Here is a 24821-nt window from a genome sequence, read left to right as displayed (position 1 = left end):
TTCCCATGAAATACCTATGGGACAACATATGCATCAGGCACTTTCCATGTGTCACATAACGCAGGTTTAGTAAACTAAGTCTCAGTATTATTCGTTACACTCCTACACTGAGTCTAACAAACCCTATTAGTAGAAGGGCTCGTCCGGTAAGCTTTGAGATCGACCTATCAGAACACAGGTTACCAAATTTTTTCCTCGGACAGGTTTGTACCAGAACGATTCCGAATGCTATTTTTGTACTATGACTTCTGGGTGATGGACATTAAGCACGCTACAACACTGTCAACAGTGAGTAAATTGTCACTGAAAAGAGCTTTTTGTCAGTATTCAAGGATGTCAGCTTGTAGAAATATTGGCTATGGTAACTATGTCATCAAAAAGCCCTAAGCATATACACTGAAGGTCAAATATATGTGTTTTCTGCGGATTTTCTTTGTTGAGAAAATGTGTCAGTAACTGGGGAATTTTGTAAGTCCCGCCATACCCGAAACAGTAGCCGTTGTCTGATTGGTTGAATCCGTTCGATCGTCTCACGTTTGATTGGACTGTCATTGGTCACTCAAAGCAGGCAGCCTATGTGTTGTAGATTATCCCTGCTCAAAGGTTTCCTGACGCGATCTCCTGCTGAGGTTTGTAAGACTCAGTAGAGGAGTGTAACAAATAATATTAAGACTAAGTTTACTTACACTGGCACATAACGTTCATTCTACCACTAGCTTAAAAGTATCAACGTAATAAGACAGAGTTACTTTAAGCTGGGCCCCGTCTCGCAATAACCTTTGGCGAATGTAAGCGCGCGCAAGGGGAGCCGGGAACCAGATTAAAGTGCCACATCCCTTCTTTGCACTCCTGAACGAAAGCTCAGAACGACCGGGCTTCTTGTCTGATGGACATGTTTGACTAAACTGTATCGGCGGATGCGCTTTTGATCCATTGAGCCAGTAGAGCGCTGTGGGGAGTTCAGTTATTGTTTGACGACCGACAAGGTGTCGAAGGATTGTTTGTTGCGACGCCAATATTTGTCTTCAGAGACAAATATTAACATATAAATGCAGTCGTTTACGACGGAATGTATTGATTGGAAAGTAGAGGATATTTCCAAAGTGAAAACATCGAGGTATTCTCAGTATCTGTCTTTGCACGTTTATGTTAGTGTTCGAATGAAAGTCGCTTTTGTCGTTGGGACAAGCGGAATCTATTCTTAGAGCAAGTAGATTTAGGACCAGTTTTACTAACTTACATGTGCTGTTGCTAAGCGATCATTGCATCATTGCCTTGTCATGGGAACGGGGAGAATGATAATAGAGCAGGAGATGACGGGGCAGATATATTTAATAAAATGTTCGCTAAATTACACTGGACGGCAGAGACCATAGTTATACGGTGTTAGGTAAAACGTACTAAAGCACAATATAGAAACACACTATCTGTCAAAAAATCTGAAATAAATAACATGTACACAAATTTTAGAACCAATAGTCAATGCAAAAATGGCCAAATATTGGAATTACTCACACAAGGATTTCTCTTTCTTTGTGATAGACTTCAAGAATGTGAATGATAAAGCTTCCAGTTAAAATTTTCAATAAATGATTCAACGAAATAGTAAGTACAAGGATATCTCCCTCGGAGATGAACAATGCTGAAGAGTCTTTAGAGAACCACCTCAATGACCAAATTCTATGGATTTTGTGTTGCAGGGAAGGTTGTATTAACTTCGTGGAATTGTTGTTTCAGGTCTTGAAAGTCTGCTATAGTGACCAAATGTTTCCAAGATGGCCATTTCGAGTAAGACAAAGGAAGGTCTGTTTGCTGTTGTTGATCATTGTAGGGATAGTGTTGACAACTACACTGTACAACAGGTTCCGATGCAGCCAGTCAAGTGTTCCACCATCACAGTGGAGCTACAATTCAAAAGATCCACGTTTTGTGACCGTCTTTCCAGATGCAGGGACCCCTGTTGGCCACACCGGTGATGGCCGGAAGCTGGTTCTTCTGTGGACACCCTTCTTCACAGGTCTTGTGTGGGATGCTGACCACAATGTCTTCCAGGACTGTCCGGTGACCAACTGTGAGGTGACCACAAACAGACACCTCCTAACATCCAGTCATTCTGTGCTGTTCAACGTCCGAGATCTGTCTGACCATCCTGACAGTCCGCTACCCTCGTCAAGAACTACAGATCAGATCTGGATTCTGCATAACACTGAACCACCTAATTATATTTATCTACCACTGAGCAAGTTTAATGGTGTATTCAACTGGACCAGTTGGTATCGTAAAGACGCAACAGTCTTTTCTCCATATGGGCGATGGGTGCCTTTAAGTCCTCAAGACAAAATTTTGCATTTCAATGAAGAAAATTACCACAGGAAGAAAACTAAGATGGTATTGTGGGTAAGCAGCAATTGCAATGATCGCAGCAAAAGAATGAATGTTGTTCAACAACTCAAACAGTATATAGATATCGACATATATGGTAAATGTGGTAATCTGAAATGTAAAAAAGACTGCAGAGAAGTATTTGATGACTACAAGTTCTATTTGTCATTTGAGAATGGGTATTGTCGGGATTACTTAACAGAAAAGTTCTGGCGGCCAATAATTCGGGACCAGATCCCGGTTGTGCGAGGTGGAGCTGACTACAAAACAATGGTGCCCCCTGGTTCCTATATAAATGTGGATGACTTTTCAAATGTCAGAAGTCTGGCTGAGTATCTTTGGAACGTTGCAAGGAATGAATCTCTTTATAATTCCTATTTTTCCTGGAAGAAGAATTACAAGTTAGTCCCCAATGGATGGACACGCATGAACTGGTGTGGCCTCTGTGAACGTCTGCATGATGCGGAGCAGCCTGCACAGGTGTACTCAGATCTTAAGGGATGGGTCGAGCAAGACACTTGTCCATATGGAGAAGGTTGTGTGTCATGATGCTGTGTAGGGTGGCTTCATCTCTAACAATAGTATGTACATAATTTTATAAGTGTTTTGGACCTGTGTAAGAATGGGTCTTCAGCAACCTGTACTTGATCATTCACAAACCCCTGACATACAGCTGGAATATTACCTGCTTTAAACAACAAACAAAATATTACCAATTTAGTTAAATCGTCTAAATGTTACTGTTGGTCATAGGAAGGCCTTAGAGGTGACTTTATTATGAATGGAATTTCATATTTGGTTTGGGTTTGTCTTCAATTTTTCTGAATTTCTTTATTTACACGTAAACATACAATGATTTGACCTTCAAGTGATTGAATTTTATACTGACAGTTCTGGCTAAACAATGTTACCAATTTTTAAAAAATATCCCAAATTTGTGGATTGTGGATGTACCTGATATCACTACACTGCCAAACCACCCACCAATCGTTATAATGACAAATGCTGGGTATCATGTCACATTTATTTATTTCTTGCATCATCACCACCATCATCATCATCATCATCATCATCATCATCCCCCAGTGAGGATCTGGGTTAGGATTGATCTTCAGTAGCTCATGCTTGTCGTAAGAGGCGACTAATGTGATCAGACTCGTTGGGTTGGTTGACATGTCACTGGTTCCCTGACTTGATTATTTACAGACTGCTGCCATATGGCTGGAATATTGTTGAATGCAGCATAAAACTAAGCTCACTGACTCATCATCATTATTAGACATCCCAGGATAGGTTATTAAATTCACAGGAAGAGACCTCTTCAGATGTGGCGACGTTTGTTATATTGTAGATGACATGAAGCAAGATCTGTTTTGTGCAGACTACATGATGCAACACTAAGCAAAGCTTATGTGTTGTAGGTACAATGAATAGTAATTAGTATTGTGTGTTAATTAGTGAATTTTTTTTCTTTGTCAAGTCCATTCATTTGTGTAAACTGTACATACATTTTCGCAATGTGTAAAATTATGGATGTTATCAACTCATTGACGAATATATACTTACATAAGGTTATCATCATCACCCAGTTCAGACATGTAGCTTTGAACTAAATCAGTTAGGAATCCTTGGGTAATTTGAGTCAAACATGCTGAAAATAATTAGTAATCTTTGTTACCATCTCTAACCTTGGGTGACATTCAAAGACCTAATAAACATATAATGCTCAGTCAGTGGTCTGATGTTTTGATTACAGTAAGCATTTCATTGAGTATTATGTGTTTACTAGTTTTTGAGTTAAACCACTTTTGAGCCAAACAGATTATGGTGGTATGCATGCAAAATGGAATATCCCTATTTTTAATGGTATGACCTTTGTATGGGCTGTGTGCAAATAATGCTTCATAATTGAAATTAGGTTATTTTTCTAGTCATTTCATCACTGTGTTTATTTGTACCAAAGCATTTGTGTGAAGTAATGCTTATGTGCATTCATTTAAGACATTCCGACTTTTCTTCTTGCAATATTCCAGAGATTTGATTGAATTTTTACTGTAGTTTAGCATTTTCATTACATCCAAGTAAATTAAAGTGCAAGCAAGCTCTTTGGCTCACCTAACAATTTGTGTTTTTTTTTAAGTGAAGCAGCAATACATACAGGTTGTAAGAGGTGTTTAACATTATCTGGTGGTCAGACTCACTGACTTAGCTGATACAAACGTATTCCATTTCCTGGTATGTAGGTTCATGCTTATGCTCTTAATCACTGGACTGTCTGGTCCAGACTGGAATATTTACTAACTGCCAACATATAGCTAGTAAATTGCATAAAACAACAAACAAACAAACAAATCTTGTCAAGACAGGGCTCCTTGGGATCAGCACAATTTCCACACCTGTCCATGAGCAAAGCATACCTAATATGGTGTCAATTCCAGCAATACCTCATTAAATGAGGAACAAACAAAGGGATAATTTATATTTGAAGATAACTTTATTTTCATTCTTCTCCAACAACGATGTAACAAATATTTCCATTGTATAAGTAAAAGAAAGACCCATCATACAATCAGCAAATGATAACGGGAGTAGAGCAATGATGCACAGTTACCTCCCTTAGGGCCCTCCTCCATATGGCTTTGTCAGTGATATGACCGAGATGACACTCAATAATTCATGTAATGCAAAATTAATTACCATTTTAAGTGAACTGAATTATATTTTTTCACTGTTCTGTCTTTGACTATTGAGGATATTATGTTACAGCCTTTCCATCATGCTTTACAATGGACCTCTACGCCAGTTTGCTGCAGGAGTGATGATGCAAACTGTTTTCCTACCACTGCTCATAGAGCATAAAATTATTTTTTGTTAAAGAGCTTGAATCAGAATTTGGCATAGATATACCTTGAAACATATGCAAAGTAGCAGTCTTATTTATGCAAGTCCATGATATGAATTTTTATATTAAGCGTTTGAATAACAACTCTGAATGAACCTCCAGATAAAAACAATAAAAAAACAATAAAAAACAGTTTTCTTAAGTATAACGGCAAGGAACATGTCTGCTGCTAATGGACATTACAGGTTGTATTTGAGACAGACAACATTGTTACTTCCTTTATAACAGGGATGGCAACAGGTGAAAGTGATTTCAGCTGAAAATCGGCTGGGGATATGGGATTGATTTGCATTTCAATCTGCAGATTCCGGAAAATTGCTATCCCTGTTATAAAGAGTGCCCTTAAGCAATACTGTGTAGTTTGATGATTGGCTGTTGTTAGTGTAGTGCCAGCTGTACTCGACTTAAAATGAAAGGTAACAAGTCCAGAGTTGTAGTGTGAGTTAAGTTTCACATCACACTCACTGACTCAGCAAAATGCCAGCCATTTGGCACATTCACATTGGTTAACCACATCAGTGAGCCTGACCACCTGATCCTGTTAGTCGCCTCTTATGGCAAGCATGGGTTACTGAAGACCAGTGCTAACCCAGATCTTCTCCGCTTCCACTGTTCCAGAGTTGTAATCATAACAGAATGGAATTATGATCTGCGAACTATCAGGTATGTTATTATGTAAGTACATTAAAGAAAGAAATGCTTCCTCTCAGACTTTACAGAAATACATCATTCAATTTTAAGAATCTGGGATGGTTGGTCACCTAATGTTTATCATGGTTAAAGCGTTGGCTTGTCAAGCTGAAGTCCTGGTTCAGTTGTCCACAATGTCTGAAGCTCATTCCCATTATCCCCAATCATGATACTCCTGAAATATTGCACAAGTGGCTTACAATCATGCTCACACACCACTTCTGAATCCACTCTCTACCATAGCATCAGATTCAAACAGAGCATTGCTAGAAGTAAGAATACAGTGAATTCAAACTACAATCATCTTCAATAAAGATTCTCTGGAAGTGAGTAAGTTTGTTTTCACATCACTGCTAGCAATATTCCAACAAAAACATGGCAAGGGACTAGGCACTGGAAATGGGCTTAACATACCTGTGGAATCAAACCTGGATTTTCAGTGTGATGAGTGGCCTCTTACTGCTTGACACACACGAATTAGATGAGCCTGCACAGTAAACGTGTTTGTGACAAGTAGGCAGGGCAGGGAATGTAGACAAATACGCTTGATCGCTACAGGTATGAGAGATTGGGATTAAGCATGTGTAATACATGCTGTCCATGGCGTGAACTCAATGCCTCTTCTGTTTAACACTTGCCCCGCAGACACGATTCGAGTGAAGAAATTTAATTTGTCAAGTTGTAGGCGACAACTTATTTTACTCATTTTTTAAGTGAAATGTTCTGGAGGGCCTGCCCATATATGAAAAATTGAAGTCATTTGTCAGGTTGTGGCTCATCTAATACTTGTCAAGCAGTAATACTTGTCAAGCAGTAGTATGACATAACAATCAGAACACCATTCACTTGAAGAAATTGAACTTTTCAATACTTAGAGGACAAACTGTTTCCCTTTTGTTTCAAATAAAATGTTCTGGAGGGCGTTCCCATACATGCAAGTTGGGGGTCATTTGTCAGGTCATGGCTCATCCAATACTTGTCAAGCAGTAATACACAATGTACTTGTCAAGCAGTAATACACAATGTACTTGTCAAGCAGTAAATCATTAGGCTAACCCACCATCCCTTTTTAGGAATGAGCATCTATGCAACCACCCTCTGGAGCCAGTGAAGATCCAGGCCTAGTGTTTAAGTCTTCATTGCACTACAAGTGTCATAAGCCCATGTTAATCTATGAGTGTTATGACAGTCTACAATTACGATCGCTGTGTGAACATGATCTAGGTTATTTATGAGAAGTGGGATCTATCATATGGGACTTCCTAAACTTTTGAGTCTTGACATTAAACACAGTGTTCCCAGTAGACCAGAGCTGCTCAGAAGTTGATTCTCTTAATAAGATCTTCCTCTATTATGGCCATGTTGATATGACCATAGCTGCTCAAAATAACAGCATGGAATCCATTTCAAGTTTTGAACTTCAAGATCGGGTATCATTGTTGGAATAACAATTCCTTTATGCTGTGTGAAATTATTTCAGTTTCACAGTAAAACAGTGTCCAGTCTCACCTTGAGTCAGTAGAAAGTCACTTGTACCTTAACATCTGCAGAAGATGATGTAATTCATTAACAGTGGACGTATTGATATCATCATAAAACACGAATCCCGTATCAAGTATCTCCTGCAAGCTTAACTCGCTCTTTGGTTACATGGAAGTTTGGGTTTTTAGAAACCTTCTTCTCAAACTTGGCCCAAAGTTTTTCCTCTGACTTTGGTGGTCCCATCTGGGATAGATACTCTGAGATTACCTGAAGGAAAAGAAAGACTGTCAACACATACATATCACTCATTTTACATAGACAGATACTCAGAGTAAGTGAGTGAGTGAGTGAGTTTAGTTTTATGCCACACTCAGCAATATTACAGCTATATGGCGGCGGTCTGTAAATAATCGAGTCTGGACCAGACAATCCAGTGATCAAAAACATGAGCATCGATCTGCACAATTAGGAACCGATGGCATATGCCATCCAAGTCAGCAAGTCTGACCACCCGATCCCGTTAGTCGCCTCTTACGACAAACATAGTCGCCTTTTATGGCAAGCATGGGTTGCTGAAGGCCTATTCTACCCCGGGACCTTCACGGGTACAGATACTCAGAGATCACATAGATGGCAGTGAGCATGGTGAGTGAGAGAGATTGTAGACATACACAAAGGACGGATATTTGGATATCATCTCTGGGACAGAAAGACAGACTGTAATAATTATATTATGGGATATTTATATAGAGCACATATCCACAAAACAAGTACTTGCTCAAGGTGCTTTTATTTGTTTCCCTTGATCATTGGATGTCAATCTCAACTCCCTGGGGTGTATACAACTCTTTTTGCCTGTAGGCACACAGAAGTTGTTGTGACCTTCCCATCCTAAAGAGGTTCCCAATTCACAGCTGGGTGGACTGGGACGCATAGTCACAGTACTTTGTCCTGGTTTACTCCACATTGCTGTACCTGCAACTTGGTGTTTGCACATATTCATATGGCCACCATCAGGTCATATATCAATGGTTTCAATTTGTTCTTTTTAGTGCACAGGGTTTGGTAGTCTACACTAGGGGTTGTGACAACACTTAAAGAGTCTGCACACAAAGTTGACTCCAACGTTTTACACCCAGTCACAGGTGGGCTTGATCCCGACAAGTCAACCTTGCTGGATCACAAACTTCAGGAAGCTTGCCCACTGAGCCCCCTCTGTAGACACACACATCAATCATTCCACATGCTGCTGAGTTGTAACATTGCTAAGAGCAGCACTATACATCTTTAACTAAAGAGGAACACACACCCACCTTTTTCTTCAATTTCTTGACTGCAATTTCCCCTTTTGACATCAACACTGCTGTGATCACACTTTCCCAGTCAAACTTAGTCTTTTTCTTAACAGGCTCCTCCTCCTCCTCCTCTTCAGGTTCATCTGTTTTTTCTTCCACCTCTTCTTCCTCAGTCCTCTTCCTCTTTTTTCCCTTGACTTCAACCGGCTCTTCCTCACGTTTCCGTTTCTTCTTCTTCTTCTTTGACTTTGTCTGTTCTTCTGTTTGTTCCTCATTGTCATCGTCTGCTCCACTCTTGTCCTTTTTCTCCTTTTTATTCATCTTTTTCCTCCTTTCTTCCTTCCTTTCTCTCTTACTCAGTTTCTGATCATTCTCTGCGTGTCCATTTTCACTGACACCATTTTGAATGTTTGTTGAGTCAGTGTTTTCCACAGCATCTATTACTGCCTTGTGACCTTGCTTGTCCTGAGCAACTTTCTGCATGTTCTGAAACAAGAATGAGTGAATGAGTTGGTGAGTGCCACTTCTTACCTATGTTGGCCAAGACATATGGAATTACAAAAATGGCAAACAGTTCACAAGGGTAACATACACAATATATATCATATTGGGACACAAGCCTCATCCTGTGTATGGTACTGTGACCGAAGCAGCATATGTTCTGTATGATGACTCAAGCTTTGCAATGAGCATGATTTCATTGCTCAAGCATTGTATTATGCACGACAAAATCACTCAAGCAGTGAAATATCAATCATAACATGATTCAAGCACAAGAATATATCATGGTAAAACACTATATTGTTACTTGCATATTGTGATATGCATGATACAGTTCCTCTATCCATGGTAACACTAATCAAGCATTGTCACATGTATATCATTACTCAAGATTGTCATGCTTGATATCATTAATCAAGCATTGTCATACGTATATCATTACTCAAGATTGTCATGCTTGATATCATTAATCAAGCATTGTCACATGTACATCATTACTCAAGATTGTCATGCTTGATATCATTAATCAAGCATTGTCACATGTATATCATTACTCAAGATTGTCATGCTTGATATCATTAATCAAGCATTGTCATACGTATATCATTACTCAAGATTGTCATGCTTGATATTAATCAAGCATTGTCACATGTACATCATTACTCAAGATTGTCATGCTTGATATCATTAATCAAGCATTGTCACATGTATATCATTACTCAGGATTGTTATGCTTGGTATCATTAATCAAGCATTGTCACATGTATATCATTAATCAAGCATTGTCATACGAAAGATATCATAAATCATGCACCGTACAATGAAAGATACTGTAATCCAAGCACTGTGATATGTGTGATATCATGACAAGCATTAAGATAAGAATGATATCGTGACTCAAGCATTGTCATATATGTGATATTCTGACAGTAGTTTATGACAAATATAAACATATGAGGCACTCATCATGACACACTGTAGTTAACGTAAGCACAAAGGTGCTTGTTTTTCACCTTGACAGCCTGCTCCATAAGTACATTCCACAGCTGGGAGATTAATCCTGGATCACGGATCCGTAGGCTGTTCATCAAGAAATTCTGAAACCCCAAAAAGAAACATTGACTATACAATCACACAATCATTAAACATTCAATGGCAAAACTAAATCTAAACTGACACATCTCCTCAACACTTACAGGTGTCAAGGTGATAATGGTACAGCATGATAATGTCACAGCAGTGATAGCGATATTACCATATTACATCCATGCAAAATGAAATCAACAGTTTACTGCCACATAAATGTTTACATTTACATATGAAAAGATCACCATAGTTAAGATGGACCTGTGAGGAAGTAGAAAATTCAAATTACATCTATATACATACATCAAAATTAATTATAATAATAATCAGTATAAACATTATGTTGTGGATACTTCCTTATCTTTATAAAAATTTCCATTCAATGACTGCACAACTGACCTCGAACTTGTTCTTCTTTCGTGGAATGTTAGGATAATTCTTGATGCTCTCCAGGGTGCCTCGTAGTCGGGGGTTGCCTCCCTTCTGGTTATCTATGGCTGACTGGACCTGCTATAACATCATTAAAACAAATAACAGTACCATCTAAAATCTAAAAAAATCATAAAATAAAATTAAGAATCAATGCAGCTTCTATCACTGTGACCTGACAATGAGCTTGCAATTGGGATATGATGACATGTCAACCAAGTCAGCAAGCCTGAACACCTGCACACGTAAGGTGCCTGTTAGAAGTGAGTGACTTAAGCTTAATGCTGATTTTAGTAATACTGCCGCATTGTCATGGTAGGGGACACCAGAAATGGGCTTTGAACATGTATTCATTGAGGGAATTGAACCTGTGTCTTCACTGTGATAAGTGAATGCTTCAGTTCGCGGTTGCTCCATCACCTTCTCCAACCATTGGTTGCTAGAAACCAATTCCAACCTGGGTTATCATGGATCTGGGATACTGGGCTCGATTCCATACAGGCACTGCATCTATATACAGTGAAATGGTATGCTCTTCCCAACGCCTCCAGTGAGGCCCATTTCGGTCTGGTATAAGATCATAATGCCGAAACTTGACAAGACCCAAACCTACAATGTCTTACAACATGAAACAAATAACCATTATCTTTGCTAATCTGAATGAACAAAAAAATAAACATGATAAAGGGTCAAAAAATGATTTGGATTTTTGGATTGGATTAGAGTATACCCGATTACTGAACAGAAGGCAAAATACTGCGGAATACTGCTTCACCCCTATATATAATGAGAGAAGCAGGTGTTCATAGAACACACTTAAACGAGATCATAATTATGCATCTTGGGGTTTGAAAATGAAAAGCTACAATATTTCCACCATGCTGAAGCCAATACAGTCTCACAACTGCATGCAAGATCATATTACATTAACAAGTTCTAAACACTAACCTCTATCCATCGATCCTGCTTGGCCTCACCCTTGTTGACTTTGGCCACATATCCCTTCCCAGAGTACTTCTGGTCTTCACTGATGCACTTTGTGTGTTTCTCATAGTCATTTCCCCTATAATCAAGATAGCCATTAAACAAATAGGAAATACATGCTACTGGCATTCTTACTTAAATCTTACTCTTAGGAAAACAGCTGTGTAAATCAGATAACAGATATTAAAACAAGTTGTAATTTGCCAGTTTGGACGGTTAAGCAATTTTATAAGGAGACTTAATCCATACTTATGCAAAGCTGGCAAAGTGGAAATGTATTTTAATTAATATTTACCAGCACAAAAGAAATGACAGCCATGTCATGCTGATATATTTATGATGGTATGGTGAAGTACGGCCTTGTGATGCATCAAGAGAAAATTAAGCCATGTTACAGTTTGTGAACTCACCAGAAGTCCTGGCCACAGTCAATACAACACACAGACTGACAGTTCCGACATTTTGTCATGCAATGCTTTTCAACCTGGTTCTTCTTAAGGGCTTCATTACACACGTTACAGGAGAAAAACACCATGGTCAAGCTCAATCAGGATTTGTCTGAAAGGACCAACAAATGTCACAAACAATGTTAATTTCTCCTATTTTTTTATAGTTAATAATATGTTTAAAAACTCTGTTAAAAAACAATGTTAAAATGCTCTATCAAATTACACATGGGGTAGAACGACCTGCATTTCCTTACTAACGCACAGTACTGTGTTAAAGAACTATGAATAACTACTTTAATGCATTTTCAGCAGCCTGGGGAAACCTACCAATTGGCCTATGATAGGCCAAACGGGATATTATAGGCCGTTCTGTCTATTTTGCTACAGGCCTATCAGCCTATAAGTATGATATTTATCAAATAAATTTGAAGTGGTGCATTTCCACATGTGGATGTCACTATGATTCAAGATTTGATCTCTTAAGGGTTCATTCAAACCCTTTTTGCGAATTTTCATAACATAATAAAGGAGTTTGGAAATTGCAAATTAAATATACGTCTATAACATTACGGACAATTTTCACTGAAAATAAATGACACTGATATTTAGTTTTAATTGTCAGAAGGAAATCTATGAAAAACTGTGTTCTTAATGAAAGATCTTTTCCTTAACATTATATAAATTTCAATTTTATCCATTCAAGCTGAAAAGGCCCATTAACTTTTCAACGCTAAGATCAAGTAAAACCATTACAGAATCAAGTCCAACTAGTCTTTAGTACAGTTCGATTGGCCTCTCTTCACGTTCCATTTTACTTCAGCCCATGCATGGTTTCATGCATTAATGTCAGTATCTGATATTCTCACGACTGTCAATATTATAAATGTTTACACATATGGACTTTAGATGTGAGTATTAGGTGCATCTGCATTAATATATATAATAACAATCTAACCATACCCTACGACACGTGTGGAAAGAACCGGAAGCAACAATGTCGCTTAACCTCAGCTAAAAGCCCCTTACAACAAAGCATTTGTTTACTGGTGCTTTTATGAAACTTCTTTGAGTATTTGGAGGTCTTTAACACCACAGGAACTTTTATCAGTATATACATTGGGGCACGCCGAGAAGTTCAAATATATATATATATATCAATTCATGGCGAGTGTGACAATATATATATACACTATTGCTATGCTAATTGTATTAGTTATATCAGTGTATGACGAAGGGAAATGAGGCAAAGCGAAAGAGAAAGTAGACAGGTATACAATATGGAAGACGCAATACACCAACGTTGTGTTCTTATACAAGGCTTTCCTCAAACTCCTAACCCCCATGAGGATATACAACGCCTACTGAACAATTACGCTGGTATACAGAATATAAAAATCTGCCAACTACACAGCTTGTCTGCCACGAACACACCTGACTGGGTTATACTGTGCCACAGTTCGGAAGGTGAGATTTACTCTAATATTTGTCATATATATTACAGGGCGTACACAGACTAGTGAGACAGAATGGGGGCTCAGAGGACTGGAAAATGCATCCAAGATCTGAGAACATTGGAAAATTGCCAAAGACACAGATGTCCCGACACAAAAACACGTTTTAAGCTGTATATACCTTCAGTTTTCTAAAACAAACACAAATTTTCCATTGTAAAGATATACAGTTTCCTATTCAAAACAAAGGTTTTTGTACAGTTTCCTATACAAAGCACAGGCTTATGTTGCAAAGACATACAGTTTCCTTTACGAAACACACGTTTTGTGTTGTGGTCCTATACAATTTCCTATAGAAAACAGAGGATTTGTGCTGTGAAGACATTTTGTTTCAGACACAAAACATGTTTTGTGTTGTAAAGACATACAGTCGCCTATTCAAAACATAGATTTTGTTCTGAAAGGACATGCATTTACCTACAGAAAAGACAAAAGAAACAAATACTTTGTTTCTGGTACAAAGCATATATTTCGTATAGGGTTTCCTTTACTAAAGATTGGTTTTGTGCTGTTTAGACATTCAGTTTCCTATACAAAACTAAGGTTTTATGTAGTGAAAACCTACAGTTTTCTACACAAAACACAGGTTTTGTTCTGAAAGGACAAGCAGTTACTTACTGAAAAGACAAAAGAAACAAATACCATTTTTGGTACAAAGCGTATATTTTGTATTGTAAAGACGAAGGGTTTCCTATACTAAACACATGTTTTATACTGTAAAACCATACTGTTTCCACGACATTCAGTTTCCCATAAAAAACACAATTTGTGTGATGTCAAAAGATACAGTTTACATGTCAAAAGATACAGTTTCCATTACAAAACACGATTTTTTGTGTTGTGATAACAAAACAGCAACAACAACAACAACACACACGCACACGCACACGCACACGCACACACACACACACACACGCACTGTTCTATGCAAATCACAGGTTTTGTACTGTGAAGACATTCGGTTTCCTATACAAGACAGAATTTGTGCCGTAAAGACATTCAGTTTCCCGTACAAAACATAGATTTGCTGTTGTAAATGCATTCAAAGTTTCCTGTACAAAACAGCGGTTTAGTACGGTACAGACATAGAGTTTCCTATGCAAAACGTACTTTTTTACTTAGAAAAAAATCCACCTCCTATGAAAAATATAGGGTTTACAGATTTGTATGAAAAACATAGATGTTGTACTGTGAAGACACATACCTTATGAGGACATACAGATTCAGTTTCCTGTAATATAAAACACAAGTTTTGTTCTGCAAAGACATACAGTCATACAAACTACAGCTGATTTACTGTGAGGTCATACAATTTTTTATACACACCTGACTGGGTTATACTGTGCTAAAGTGTGCAAACTCAGATTTACTCTCATATCTGTCATGTGTACAGTGGGGAGTAGCCAGACTGTAAAACATACATTTCCTGGGCAAAAACACATGTTTTGTACAGTAAAACATTGAGTTTCCTATACAAAATAGAGGTTTGGGGGTGTGTGTGTGGTGGTTGGGGGTTGGGGGCGTGGGGGATGTTTTTGTTTTTTTGTTTGTTTGCTTTGTTTGTTTGGGGTTGTGTTTGTTTTTGTTTGTTTTGTTTTTGGTTTTTTGTTTTGTTTTTTTATATTGTTTGCTGTTGTTTTTTTGCTGTAAAGCCATTATCTTCCTGTAGCAGCATAGGGTTTGTTGTTAAGACATACAGGAGATGCTCTTTATTACTTTTATTTCATATATCTGTACATCTGAAAGACCAATGTCAGAATTCCAGGAATTGTCAGGAAATGGTGGACTTTTCACTTTACATTGACTTTGTACGAAAAATAAAGTGAAAATAAAATATATATATTTTTATCATAAGACGGCAATGTTAAGTAAAGGGTTTATGACTTTTTTGCGGACATTTAGCCAGAAAATCATTCATAAAAGACCAACAGTAAATGAAATCTGTAGTTTTAAAGACATTTATTTTCACCCCAATAACTATTGCAGATGCAACTGCAATCATGGGCAAGGTATTTCCTCTGTACCTAGGATGTCAGCTCACTGTATCACCTTGTGGAATTCAGGATGTGCCACCAGAATGGAAAAACCCCGCACCGGAACCTCAGGCATGTAAAGGAGCTATGGAGTAGTCTAGCGGTTAAAGACTTCGCACGTTACGCCTAAGACCCAGGTTTGATTCCCCATCTGAGTGCAGTGTGTGACAGCGTTAAAAAAAGAAGTAAAAAATGAGAAAACAAAATACAATGCGTGGAGTCCATTTCTGGTGTACCCCACTGGAATATTGATAAAAAGTAGCGTGAAATGAAATATCATAATCACCCATTCCTATCTGGGTCTCTCATAGGTATTTGCAGTAAGTGACCTTTCATGTCTCTGAAACGGTTTCAAACTGAATTTTCAATCCAGGCCTATATAACCAACCCGATACAACCCGATGTATTAATACATTATATACAATTCATAGAGTATAGACATATTTACATTAAATCATATCCTTAGTAGTTCTTGATTTATTTATTCATTTATCAAACTGTTCCTTCAGGTGATAACTCCTAAACACTGATAAAGCCTAGGTATGTTTACATTTGAATTTGTTAAGACAATAACACTGTAGTAGTGTTCAGATAGTTATAATATGATGGAATATATTTTTCGCTGAGTGATCGTATACGTGCGCAAACAAATGAAAAGTGGTATTCATCCTCAACCAGTTTTAAGTTACATAGTTTGCAAATTCCGGGTTTTTTTTCTCGTTTGATATTTGTACAACCGTCAGTTTCAATACGGAGATCGTGGAATAAGAAATGGAGACGAGCAACGAAACTGAACGCTACAACCCATTTAGCATTCTTCTGGTTTGTCTTCGGTTAAACTCACATGGTCTGAAGTCATGTTAGCTTTTGTAGTCTCTGTCTTTAATCCTGCTACATGTTCGACTGAAATGTGAAATTACTTAGCTGAAATTCTGTATGAGTGCATCTTACCACAATGAGTTCCATGCGTGTTTATGTCATTTTAATTGGAATTTCAACATGCATGTAGCCATCTTTGATTTACTTATGATTTAAACAGTGAGATGGTCACATTATGCAGTTAACGTTTGTTGAAGACAATCTGTTCGTGATTTAAACCATAGTAAACACCATCCCCAAACCCCCTAAACCAACGGAGCAGATACTGACAAATATTGACACCTGAATGTGTATTAAAGTTTCAAATCCGATTTACAAACGGCCTCAATGCTAGCCATATTGAAAAACCTATTTGTAACCACTGTCATTTCGCTTCAGAAAGTACTGCGTTAGTGGCTCTGCAAAATTTTCTCCTGAAATTGCCAGAACAGGATGGAAGCAAAACGTTGGCATCCTTGTATTTTTTTTATTTTATTACTTGAAGGGCTAAGTTTTACAGTATGTATTGCTTGTTCTGCAAAAACAAAATCATTATTTTATTCAAAACGTTATGGACGATCAACTTCTTTGTTTTCACAATAGCGATTTTCGCTATAGCTTCTTAAAACGTTTGAAGCACGTTTTTGAAGCTATACCGAAATGTAGTTATTGTGAAAATAAGGTTTGTCATCTCTATAAAACCAACTTCTATAATACCTCTCAAACAAAATAGTACTAAGAGCAGCTATTTTGTATAGAGATTATATATCCTGATATTTTAACTATTGACAGAATATTGTATTGAGATGCAGCAACATAGCTTATTATTCAATCAATATGTCATTTCAATGATATTAAGAAATGAAACTGATCCAAACATTACCCGTATATAAACGACAATGCTCTTTTCGTTAAAAGATTCTTAATCTGAAAGCTTATGTAATTGAAATCCATCTATTGGTTCAGGGTTTTCTTTTAACCAAATAGCTGTATTTTTTGCCTGAGTGGCTGACATTCAACATTAAAAAAAGTTAAGTAAACTGTATTATAATTTTATTGTAATATTAATATTATAATAAAACATATTACAGGGGACGATGCATTCTCTGAGTGCGAACAATAGTTCCTCATCTCCTACAGAACATGATCATCTTCGCCAGGACATTCCAGAAGATTTGCAAGATTTTGAGTCCATGAACTACAGTGTGGAAAATCCGCAGATTTGGACGAGAGCAGGTGCGTCTGGAGGATTCATGTCATTGAACAGGAACTATTCTAGCACAGTCGGAAGTCAACACACTTCACACGGGTTTCCGTCAGTGCATCCTAATGATGTTCCTTATTCCCAGCCAGTGTATCATCCGGGTTTTCCAGGTCCTGCTCATCCACAACGGCCATTTTATCCTTTGGATCCAAATCAGGCTTATTACTGGCAACCTCACTACCAGAACCCACGCTTTCCTCAATGGTATCCGGGACAACCACCTTTGCTTGATCCAGTTAATCCAAATTTTGAATTTTGGCCACATCCACCGCGATTGCAGCCGCCCCCGCGACTACAGCCGCCCTCGCACAGAATGCAGGCATCGCCCCTCTCCGTCGATCATCCAGTCAGTTCTGTAGCAAGTCCTCCAGAAAACACCCCACACCATATAGGTGAGAACAATTCAAGTCCGTTTATGTTTGCATGATTTCCGACTCTTAGAACCTGAAAACTCGCAAGTTCCCAATGTCCATTTGTATGTGACCAACCACTTTGGACAGATGAGTGTTTTTTTGTCATTCGAGTGAAGTGTAAATAAAGTTTAAAAAATCAAATCTTAAATGGCAAAAGGAAAGTGTATGTCACTAAACAGTTAATACAGTTTATTTCATGTTTTTTTCCATTCCATACAAGTGTAATTAACGTTTATCCCTTCAGTTCACAACCTGAAATATCCCGACGAAATGAATACAAGAAAAGCGATTGAGGTTCATGGGTGTGACTTCGATTCAGGAAGTTTGGACAAGTACAAGTTCTATTTTGAAAATGAAAGACGAGGAGGGGGAGATGTAGAAAACTTCGAGCACGACCAGGAAAACAACATGCTTGTCATTTCATTCACAAACCCTGCAGGTATGTGTCCTTGGTTTGATACTTTAATGTCACCAATGCATGTATTTGTAAGTGTCGTGTCCACACTTTAATGTCACATGTGCATGTATTTGTAAGTGTCGTGTCCATACTTTAATGTCACATGTGCATGTATTTGTAACTGTCGTGTCCATACTTTAATGTCACATGTGCATGTATTTGTAACTGTCGTGTCCATACTTTAATGTCACATGTGCATGTATTTGTAACTATCGTGTCCATACTTTATAACAAGCACAATTGCCTCTCTAGGCCGTTACTTGCATTTATACAATACTCCATGTTACTTGCATCTATACAATACTCCATGAAAAGGTGCCGTAAACCAAACCGTCACAACTAGTTTCAACTTAGACTACAATGGTCCAATGCAATGCATCACCATTCTATTAAAATCACAGGTAATGTGGATTCCTCAGTATTTGCACCTAACGCATCACAGTGGACAGTGTTTTATGGCGGTTATTTTTGCACACATTGTGAATTCCATAAACGACAAAGTACTTACTTACTTACTTACTTACTTACTTACTTACTTACTTACTTACTTACTTACACAGATATGTGATAAACAGTTTTTAGAATGTTTTAGTTTCGGTATTCGCAACCTATCCTTTAACATAAATGTTTGAGTGAGGTTTAGAGGCGTGTGAAATTATAACTAGGTTTAGATACGTGCATTTTCAATAATACGTGTCCTCGAATATTTACAGTAGCACAGAGGCTCGTGGAGATGGGCAAAGTTACCATAGCAAAGGAAGAAGCGGAAATAAAACCTCACACGCCCTTGCCAGTCTATGTGGACAAAGTTCTCTTGAAGTACCCAGGTGCACACCACGATGAGGGCTCACTGGAGTTATCCATTTATATGGAAGCACGGGCCAACGTTGATGTGAAGAGCCTTAGCAAAGGAGAGAAAGATGATGCATTGTTAGTAACGTTCAACGGCCCCGTTGGTAAGTTCACCTACGATACAGGTTTACAACTTCTTTATTATTATTTACAACACAACGTTTCTGGGCTATTTCGTTTTGTAAATCATATTACCATACACCTTGTGAAGGGACAACGTGGGACGAAACGACGTGTTGTAAAATATAAAGAAGTTGTATATCCCTACCGTACGTTGTTGTGCCACATGTTTTAGTCGAAATGTGTATAACCAACTCCTGTTGCAAATGGTCTTTTTGAGTTCGTTATATCAGTAGTTTACAGAGTTTGCAAATACACTGGACAAAATACGTTAGGGATATTGATAGTTTTATAATTGGTATTTTATTAGTGTGTCAATAAATGGATAGATCATCATTCATAATTTCAAAATGTACATATATCCCTAACTATTTTTGTCCGGTATACGTTTAATTCTTATAAATGAAATGCATTAAATGCAGATGCCGACTTCATATCATACATACATGCATGCATGCATGCATACATACATACATACATACATACATACATACATACATACATACATACATACATACATACATACACACACACACTCACAGACATACAGAGATACATACATGCATACATACATACATACATACATACATACATTACTTGCATGCATGCATACAGACAGACAGACATACATACTTACAGACAGACAGACATACCTACATACATTCATACATACAGACAGACACACACACATACATGCATGCATGCATGCATACATACATACATGCATACATACAGACAGACAGACACACACACATACATACATACATACATACACACATACATACACACATACATACATACATACATACATACATGTATACACACACAGACATACATACATACATATGCACACACACATACATACATATGCACACACATACATACATACATACATACATACATACATACATACATACATACATACATACATACATTCAGACAGACAGACAGACAGACAGACAGACAGACACACACATACATACATACATACATACATACAGACACATATATACATACATACATACACACACACACACATACATACATACACACATACATACATACATACACACACACAGACATACATACGTACATACATACATACATATGCACACATACATACATACATACATACATACATACATACATACACACACACACACACATGCATGCATGCATGCATACATACATACATACATTCAAACACACACACACATACATACATACATACATACATACATACATACATACATACATACATACAGACAGACATACAGACAGACATACACACAGATACACATACATACATGCATACATACATACACACACACAGACATACATACACACATATGCACACACACATACATACATACGTAGATATATACATACATATGCACACTCACAGACATACATACGTACATACATACATAACATGAATTACATATTTTACATACATGCATGCATGCATATATTACGTACATGCATGCATGGATGCATACATACATACATACACACACACACACACACACACACACACACACACACACACATACACACATACATACATACAGTTTTACCCTGGGATGCTATAACTATTACCTACTCGACTTCCAACGGTCACAAAGGAGACAACATCCTTCTTTCAGACATACCCAAACTTCAGTCAGCGTGTAACCTGAAACCATTCCAAAGAAAAGTTGTCACAGTGTCTAAAGTACCTGCCACCAAGGTACTGATGGTTGAGCGTGTCCCAGTGTCAATTTCCCAGGGAACAATTTCGGATTACTTTGAAACACGGAAATGCGGCAATGATATGAATACGGAAGTAGTCAAAGTTGAGGGTGTAGGTCAAGATGGATGCTACCTTGTCCATTTTGCTGACCACACAGGTGAGGAAGAACATAGTAATAATTGATCTAATTAAGACCAATAGTAAAATCTAAACTTGAATTTAGTATAGATCACTGGTATGTCCTATATCCGTATTATCGTGATGGCTTCAATAATATTGATCGATTAGTGATTAGTGAAGATGGTATGAAAGATACAAATTCATCCCTTAAAACGTAATTTATTTGTTTCCTTAGTTGTTGAACAGATCAGCTCAAGAGTGCACACACTTGGAGAACAAAATATAAAAGTTCATCTCCATCACAAATGCATAGGACGGCAGTCTTCCGAATTCTCTGAAGCTACATCATCCCCGATGTCCGGTCGTGTACTTGTTGAAGGGGTTCACCAACTTGTACCACGGTTTCTCAAGAAGTCATCCAAGGTACTGAGAAACATTCAAGAAAGACTACGTGCTTCCGGAGTGTCACTGGAGCTGAATGAGTCTAACCAAGTGTTCGTTGTCCGGAAATTAGGGAGCGAGGCTGCTGGTGGAATAGATGTTCAAGATTTGACCAGGTCAGCCATCAATGAATTTGTTCTTCAGTTTTCAGTTCAAATTCCCAAAGAATTGCAGGACAACGTTGATACAGTGGTGAAACAGATTCATGTTGATGAAACAGAGGCGAAGATGTTCACTGACAAGCAGGCCCTAGCAATTGTTGGTATTCCCTCAAAAGCCAGTGAAATCAAACAAGATATTGAGAAACACATTGCAGATAGAATGTCTCCAAAAGGCTTGAATAAAACCGTAAATGAAGAAGTGAAATCTTCACCTCTTAAAGTCAAATTTCTTCGGGAGTGTTTTATGAATAAGGAAATGAAACAATTCTCAGGAGTGAATGTCAGGTATGATGGAAATGTGATCAGTCTGTCTGGTCCAGAGGCGTCTGTGAAAGAAGCAACGATTCAATTGTATAAACGTGCAAATGGAACACAAACTTCAGTGATTGAGCACATTTCCCCACAGCAGCTGGCTGTGCTTCAGAAAAAGGCAGTTGAGGACAGAGTCAGGGAAGAACTGAAGAGAGCTGGAATTGAAGCATCATGGCATACAAAAGAGTCATCACTAGAAGTAATATCAACAAGTAAAGAAAACCTAGGGCGATTTACTGAAATACTACTTCGTATTGTGGTGGAAAGAATTGTTCTCCTTGAAGGAAAAATGCAGTTAGTGATGCAATCGGAATCGTGGGCAAGCTTTCAGAAATCGTTGGTTGACTATTTATCCGACACCTTCAGTATTCACAATGTCCAAGACAAAGATTATCTTCTCATTGCTGGGTTAAAGGATGATGTGGAAAGTGTGTATGCTGAAGTAACCGAGTTTTTGTCATGTAACACAGTTAAGGAGACATGTCTAAAGTTTCCCAGAGGAGTGCACAGATTCCTCCTGACCCACTACAAAGACCAAGTGGAAAAAATTGCTAAAGATATGAAGGACTATCATGTCCGAATTGTATGTCCGGACAACGGTGCGGAATTTATTATTAATGGCTCAAAAGAAGGAATAGACCAGTGCCGAAAGCAACTTACCTCCCTTGCTGATAAGGTCCAAACCCATAGGGAACTACTACAGAAGGCTGGCATGGCCAGGATGCTGGAAAAAGACAAAGGTTGTAGGATAGTCTCTCTTGTCGAAAAGAAAGAAAGGTGTATGATTGAAGTTATTAATGAGGAGGAGAAAGAGAAGGAAGAAGAAACAGGACAAAATGCAGCAGCCAGTCCACAGCCAGCATCTACCATAGTGGCTGTCTCCAACATAGCAGGTGGAAGAAAGCTGTATGTACGAGAAGGTGACATTACCACCATGAAAGTCAGTGCCATTGTCAATGCTGCTAACGGCAGACTGGATCACTGTGGAGGCCTTGCCAAATACATAGTTGACAAAGGTAATGCCAATTTTTCAAATTAAATGCATCATGTCCCATATTAGTTTTAGTTTGATTGTTGGTTGTATACTATAGGGCAACTGAATGTACAAATGCATACAGAGTTAAACAAATGATCAATACGGCAAGGTGGATCTGTCAAAAAAATAAAAACAAAATTGAATTTGGGACTAATTTCAGGTGGACAAGAAATACAAGAGGAGTGTGACAGACATGTGACTACCTATGGTCAGGTTTTGGATGGAGATGCCATGGTGTCTGGTCCAGGAAAACTTAAAGGTAGCTGTGACTTCATTGTGCATGCTGTCGGGCCAAAATGGGAAGGAGGCAAGAAGAAAGAAAAGGAGCACCTGCGAGAAGCCGTCACCAAAAGTCTGGAACTTACAGACGGACGTGGGGGTAGTTCCATTGCAATACCCGCTGTGAGTGCTGGTATCTTTGAATATCCCACAGATGCTGCCACAAAGGTTATAACAGCTGCAGTAATAGACTACCTTCAGGAACGTAAATCCAGTACAATCAAAGATGTGTATTTCTGCACAGACACACGCAAAATTGTGAACAGCTTTGTAAAATCTCTGCAAAATGTCTTGGGGGAAACAAATGTACTCATACAACCACGATCACAAGGCGCAGCAGCTGCTCAGGTGCATCGTTCAGCCCGCAAATTACCAAGAAGGGTAGCAGGTATGTCCACGCGCTGTTAAGAGAAAGAGAGACCTCGCCATGTAATTCTTAATCATTCTAGATATTCACAGTGACTCGCAAAAGGTTATATTTCTGACAATTCATCTTTGCATATTTGTTTTATTTGTATTTTCATCAATGATCATGTTGGCCAATAATGTGCCATCAATTGAAAGCTGAATTTTAAGACGCCGTTTCATTCATCATTTGATGTCGCAGCAGGACGTGAGTGCATATGTACTTAAAATCTATCACTGATCCCGTGCTCTACCTGTATATATTCATTGTAGCACAAACACGGATGGAAAGTGGATACAAAGTAAACTTGGTGGAAGGGGACATTGCTCAGCAAAAGGTATAAATATATGAAATCTTTAATTACCTATAATTAACACCGTCTGTATATATACTACCTGGCAAAAGACAGTTACCACCAACTTAACATTTGTTTCCAAGGATACACGTGAGGATGCATTATGATAATTGTTTTACAAACAGAAATCATTTTCCGAAACAATGCCTGAAAATTCATGGCATTCGCCATAATTCGTTGAGAAAGTCATATTAAAAACTGCAAAAGAGTCACATAATAAGAGAGGACACAGGGAACATCTTCAAGAGTGAGTGTGACCACTGTGGGCATC

The 24821-nt window shown here is 38.1% G+C and overlaps 3 protein-coding genes across 4 annotated transcripts in view; 2 read left to right on the top strand and 1 right to left on the bottom strand.

Moving 5' to 3' along the window:
* Positions 1-935: 935 nt before the first annotated feature.
* Positions 936-4872, top strand: LOC137265557 (alpha-(1,3)-fucosyltransferase 7-like). The gene is made up of 2 exons (XM_067800976.1): positions 936-1117; positions 1738-4872. The coding sequence occupies exon 2, from the start codon at positions 1765-1767 to the stop codon at positions 2929-2931; it is 1167 nt and encodes a 388-aa protein (XP_067657077.1). The 5' UTR covers positions 936-1117; positions 1738-1764; the 3' UTR covers positions 2932-4872.
* LOC137265558 (cell growth-regulating nucleolar protein-like) lies at positions 4858-13203 on the bottom strand. 2 transcript variants are annotated; one of them, XM_067800977.1, is made up of 7 exons: positions 13161-13203; positions 12162-12309; positions 11716-11830; positions 10738-10848; positions 10266-10349; positions 8770-9237; positions 4858-7723 (listed from the first exon to the last, which is right to left on the bottom strand). In XM_067800977.1, the coding sequence occupies exons 2-7, from the start codon at positions 12284-12286 to the stop codon at positions 7586-7588; spliced, it is 1041 nt and encodes a 346-aa protein (XP_067657078.1). In that variant the 5' UTR covers positions 12287-12309; positions 13161-13203; the 3' UTR covers positions 4858-7585. The 2 variants fall into 2 exon arrangements, with proteins under 2 accessions (XP_067657078.1, XP_067657079.1); XM_067800978.1 differs by having other exon boundaries at positions 13156-13187.
* Positions 13204-13234: 31 nt separating this feature from the next.
* The window catches only part of LOC137265540 (protein mono-ADP-ribosyltransferase PARP14-like), a 31296-nt gene continuing 19709 nt past the window's right edge, over positions 13235-24821 (top strand). Inside the window, exons 1-9 of the mRNA XM_067800959.1 lie at positions 13235-13664; positions 15698-15816; positions 17694-18258; positions 18524-18718; positions 19450-19692; positions 21355-21597; positions 21796-23490; positions 23671-24177; positions 24468-24532. Of these exons, the coding sequence (XP_067657060.1) occupies positions 13439-13664; positions 15698-15816; positions 17694-18258; positions 18524-18718; positions 19450-19692; positions 21355-21597; positions 21796-23490; positions 23671-24177; positions 24468-24532 (3858 nt within the window). The 5' untranslated portion in view covers positions 13235-13438. The remainder of the gene's footprint in view (positions 13665-15697; positions 15817-17693; positions 18259-18523; positions 18719-19449; positions 19693-21354; positions 21598-21795; positions 23491-23670; positions 24178-24467; positions 24533-24821) is intronic.

This window comes from Haliotis asinina, chromosome 15, assembly GCF_037392515.1.
Source record: "Haliotis asinina isolate JCU_RB_2024 chromosome 15, JCU_Hal_asi_v2, whole genome shotgun sequence".
NCBI classification, from domain to species: domain Eukaryota; kingdom Metazoa; phylum Mollusca; class Gastropoda; order Lepetellida; family Haliotidae; genus Haliotis; species Haliotis asinina.
This window is presented reverse-complemented; position numbering and strand designations above follow the sequence as displayed.

What these genes read in the sequence shown, in the direction of transcription:
- LOC137265557 (XM_067800976.1), top strand. Translation starts at nt 1,765, where the DNA reads ATGTTTCCAAGATGGCCATTTCGAGTAAGACAAAGGAAGGTCTGTTTG.
- LOC137265558 (XM_067800977.1), bottom strand. Translation starts at nt 12,286, where the DNA reads ATGGTGTTTTTCTCCTGTAACGTGTGTAATGAAGCCCTTAAGAAGAAC. An exon ending in GACTGTGGCCAGGACTTCTG is followed by an intron (nt 11,831 to 12,161) that starts GTGAGTTCACAA and finishes TCTTGATTATAG; the next exon opens with GGGAAATGACTATGAGAAAC. An exon ending in GAAAGAAGAACAAGTTCGAG is followed by an intron (nt 10,350 to 10,737) that starts GTCAGTTGTGCA and finishes TTGGGGTTTCAG; the next exon opens with AATTTCTTGATGAACAGCCT.